Genomic DNA, 2,478 nt, shown 5'->3' with positions numbered 1-2,478 from the left:
TTGGGAACCTGCTAGCACTAAGTTGCTAACTGGTTAGCAAGATGCTTCCGAGTCACCGGCCACAACCAAAAAGCTTGCGAACCTTCCACCACAACAATCCCGCCCCCTTGATAATCAACCAATCACATTCACTTTATTCACTCATGTAAAGTCGTGCACCACTTGGGAGAGTTCGGAAATGTAACGGTTGGAACAGCCGCTTCCCTACAACTTAAAAAATCAGTTAACTCTGTTTATTTCTTCAGTGGCCATAATCCTCTTCCATATTATTCAGAGGTGAACCAGAAAACAAAATAAGAAAAAAGTGACCCTTTTATTTTTATTAATTGTTTTGCCTGTATGGGTTAAATATCAAGCTGCAGTAACTAGATGTATTGCAGAAGTGAAGCCCGGTTGCTATGAAGCAGGTTTTATGATGTCTGCTGGGAAAAAAAGCTGCATTTCAAAGATACGCTTACAAAACTAATTTATTTAATGAAAGATTGTTAAAAAATAGATCAGTTTAATTTGTATTTTTATCAATTTAAATAGGGTTTCAGATACAGACTCTGATATAGGGGTTTAGAATAGATTTCTTTAAAGATGGAGAGTAACCTAATATATTGTTGAATATTGTGTAAACTTAATAAAAAAAGTGCGATTCAGATTAAAACTTTGCAAATATTTTACTTCAAAAAGGCTTTGCTGTTTTCTCCAATTTTTTTTTTCCAAAAAACAGATTTTGTTTTTTATTTTGTTTTCCAGATCAAGAATTAGAAATTGGATTCTTTTCAAACTGCGTTTCACAGATCAGATTCTCTTCGCTTCCTGGCCAATCCAAACGCTCGCTCTAAACCAATGAAAAGGTTGTTGCTTAAGTCTAACTGGACCAATAGAAATGCGCCCTCAGTGCAAAAGAAGAGAACCCGATCTGGAAAAATTCAGGGGGGTGGGATCTTCATCATTCTGATGAAGAGAAATTTAAAATAATCTGTAAAGAAAAAAAACTTTGAATAAAATAAAATATGAAAAATAAATTGGGGAAAAACTAAAATTTGAAAAAAATAAAATCTCTTAAAACATTATTTTGTTGTAGTTTCATGTTTTTTTTCTTTCATATTTTCTTTGCTTGCAACAATAATGGAGCAAATTTCATTCCATATCTAAGAAGCAACCAGTAACCTTCCAGCTATATTTCACACTATAACCGACTCTAATTTCCTGTTAGATTTGTTTCTGACTCTTGCGTTTTTTTCCAGGAGTTTTTATTGATTTGATGCACCTGATAAAACCAGGGGGCTTCGACGTCTCGCTCTTCTTTAGGGATATCGTGAGTCCGCCTGAGGATGACAGCGAGCTCGGGCTGCAGCTGGAGCCCTGTGACAAACTGGAGGACCTCCAGAAACGGGTTCGAGCCAGAGAGACCAAAAGGAGAGCCTTGGCCAGGTGACATTTGTTTTTCTGCAGCAACTGTTTCTTCCATCTTTAGTCCATTACATGACATGTTAATAAAAAAAAAAAAAAATCCTGTGCTTGAAGAGGGCAGCAAACAACCAGATATGAGAGGTGCAGAATAAGATCTGTCACTGCTTTGTTCTTGAAATAAATGTATTTCCCCTCTTTTTGGGCTGGTTAGTAAGGAAACTGTCACTGTTGCCACCTTCTGGTTTAGGGGAGTAATATCAAATATTCCAGTGTCACAATTGGGGATGCAACTAACGATTATTTTGCAAATCGATTAATCTATTGATTATTTTTTTGATTAATCAATGAATAATATGATAGCCAAAGGTCCCTTAAAAAGATTTTTTACCAAAGTGAACCAGGTGAAACTTAAACTTTTCTAAACGAGAAGTTTTGGATAGATGAAAATGTTTTTTTTTTTTTTTTTTAAGGGATTGTGGAGGAAGTGCACAACCCTGTTCCCTGCACCCGAGAGGGAACGCCTATTAAAAGCGTGCGAGAGCGTGCACAAGTCCAGGAGGGAGTGGTGGCCTAGTGGTTAGGGCATAGGTCTTTGAATCCTTAGATTGGGAGTTTGATCCCCCAGTCCCTGAGCAAGGCCCTTGACCCCACACTGCTCCCCGGGCGCTGCAAAATGGCAGCCCACTGCTCCCCAAGGGGATGGGTTAAATGCAGAGATAAATTTCTCCAATGTGAGATCAAAAATGTTCAATTTATTTATTTTATTTCTCCTTGTGCACGCTCTGTTTAAAAGTTGCTGTTCTCATAGCTCATACAAGCTTACTGTGTCCAAAGGTCAGCCCAAAATCCATCAATCACTATATAGAGCGGGGACTAGATAGTGGACTTCATAGTGAAATCAATTAACTGACTCATAAACTTCGTAGACACTTTTTCCTCTTCCGACCCTCGGCCATTTACAAAGAGCCGCGGCGAGAAAGGTGAACTTCAGTGACTGCCTGAAACTGTAGCTCACCACAGATATACGCCTGAAAGTGCACAGAAAGAGATAGCTCCTATATATATATATATATA

At 38.1% G+C, this 2,478-nt stretch overlaps 1 protein-coding gene across 1 annotated transcript in view; it reads left to right on the top strand.

Annotated features, from left to right (window-relative positions):
* The window catches only part of LOC107081293 (X-ray repair cross-complementing protein 6-like), a gene marked incomplete at both ends in the record, with an annotated part of 3,578 nt that extends 2,153 nt beyond the window's left edge, over positions 1 to 1,425 (top strand). Inside the window, one exon of the mRNA XM_015369491.1 lies at positions 1,239 to 1,425. Within this exon, the coding sequence (XP_015224977.1) occupies positions 1,239 to 1,425 (187 nt within the window). The remainder of the gene's footprint in view (positions 1 to 1,238) is intronic.
* Positions 1,426 to 2,478: the final 1,053 nt, after the last annotated feature.

The sequence above is a fragment of the Cyprinodon variegatus genome, unplaced genomic scaffold (assembly GCF_000732505.1).
Source record: "Cyprinodon variegatus isolate N-32 unplaced genomic scaffold, C_variegatus-1.0 Scaffold3939, whole genome shotgun sequence".
Taxonomy (NCBI): domain Eukaryota; kingdom Metazoa; phylum Chordata; class Actinopteri; order Cyprinodontiformes; family Cyprinodontidae; genus Cyprinodon; species Cyprinodon variegatus.
The sequence above is the reverse complement of the archived record's forward strand: the minus strand, read 5'-3'. Positions and strand labels throughout refer to the sequence as shown.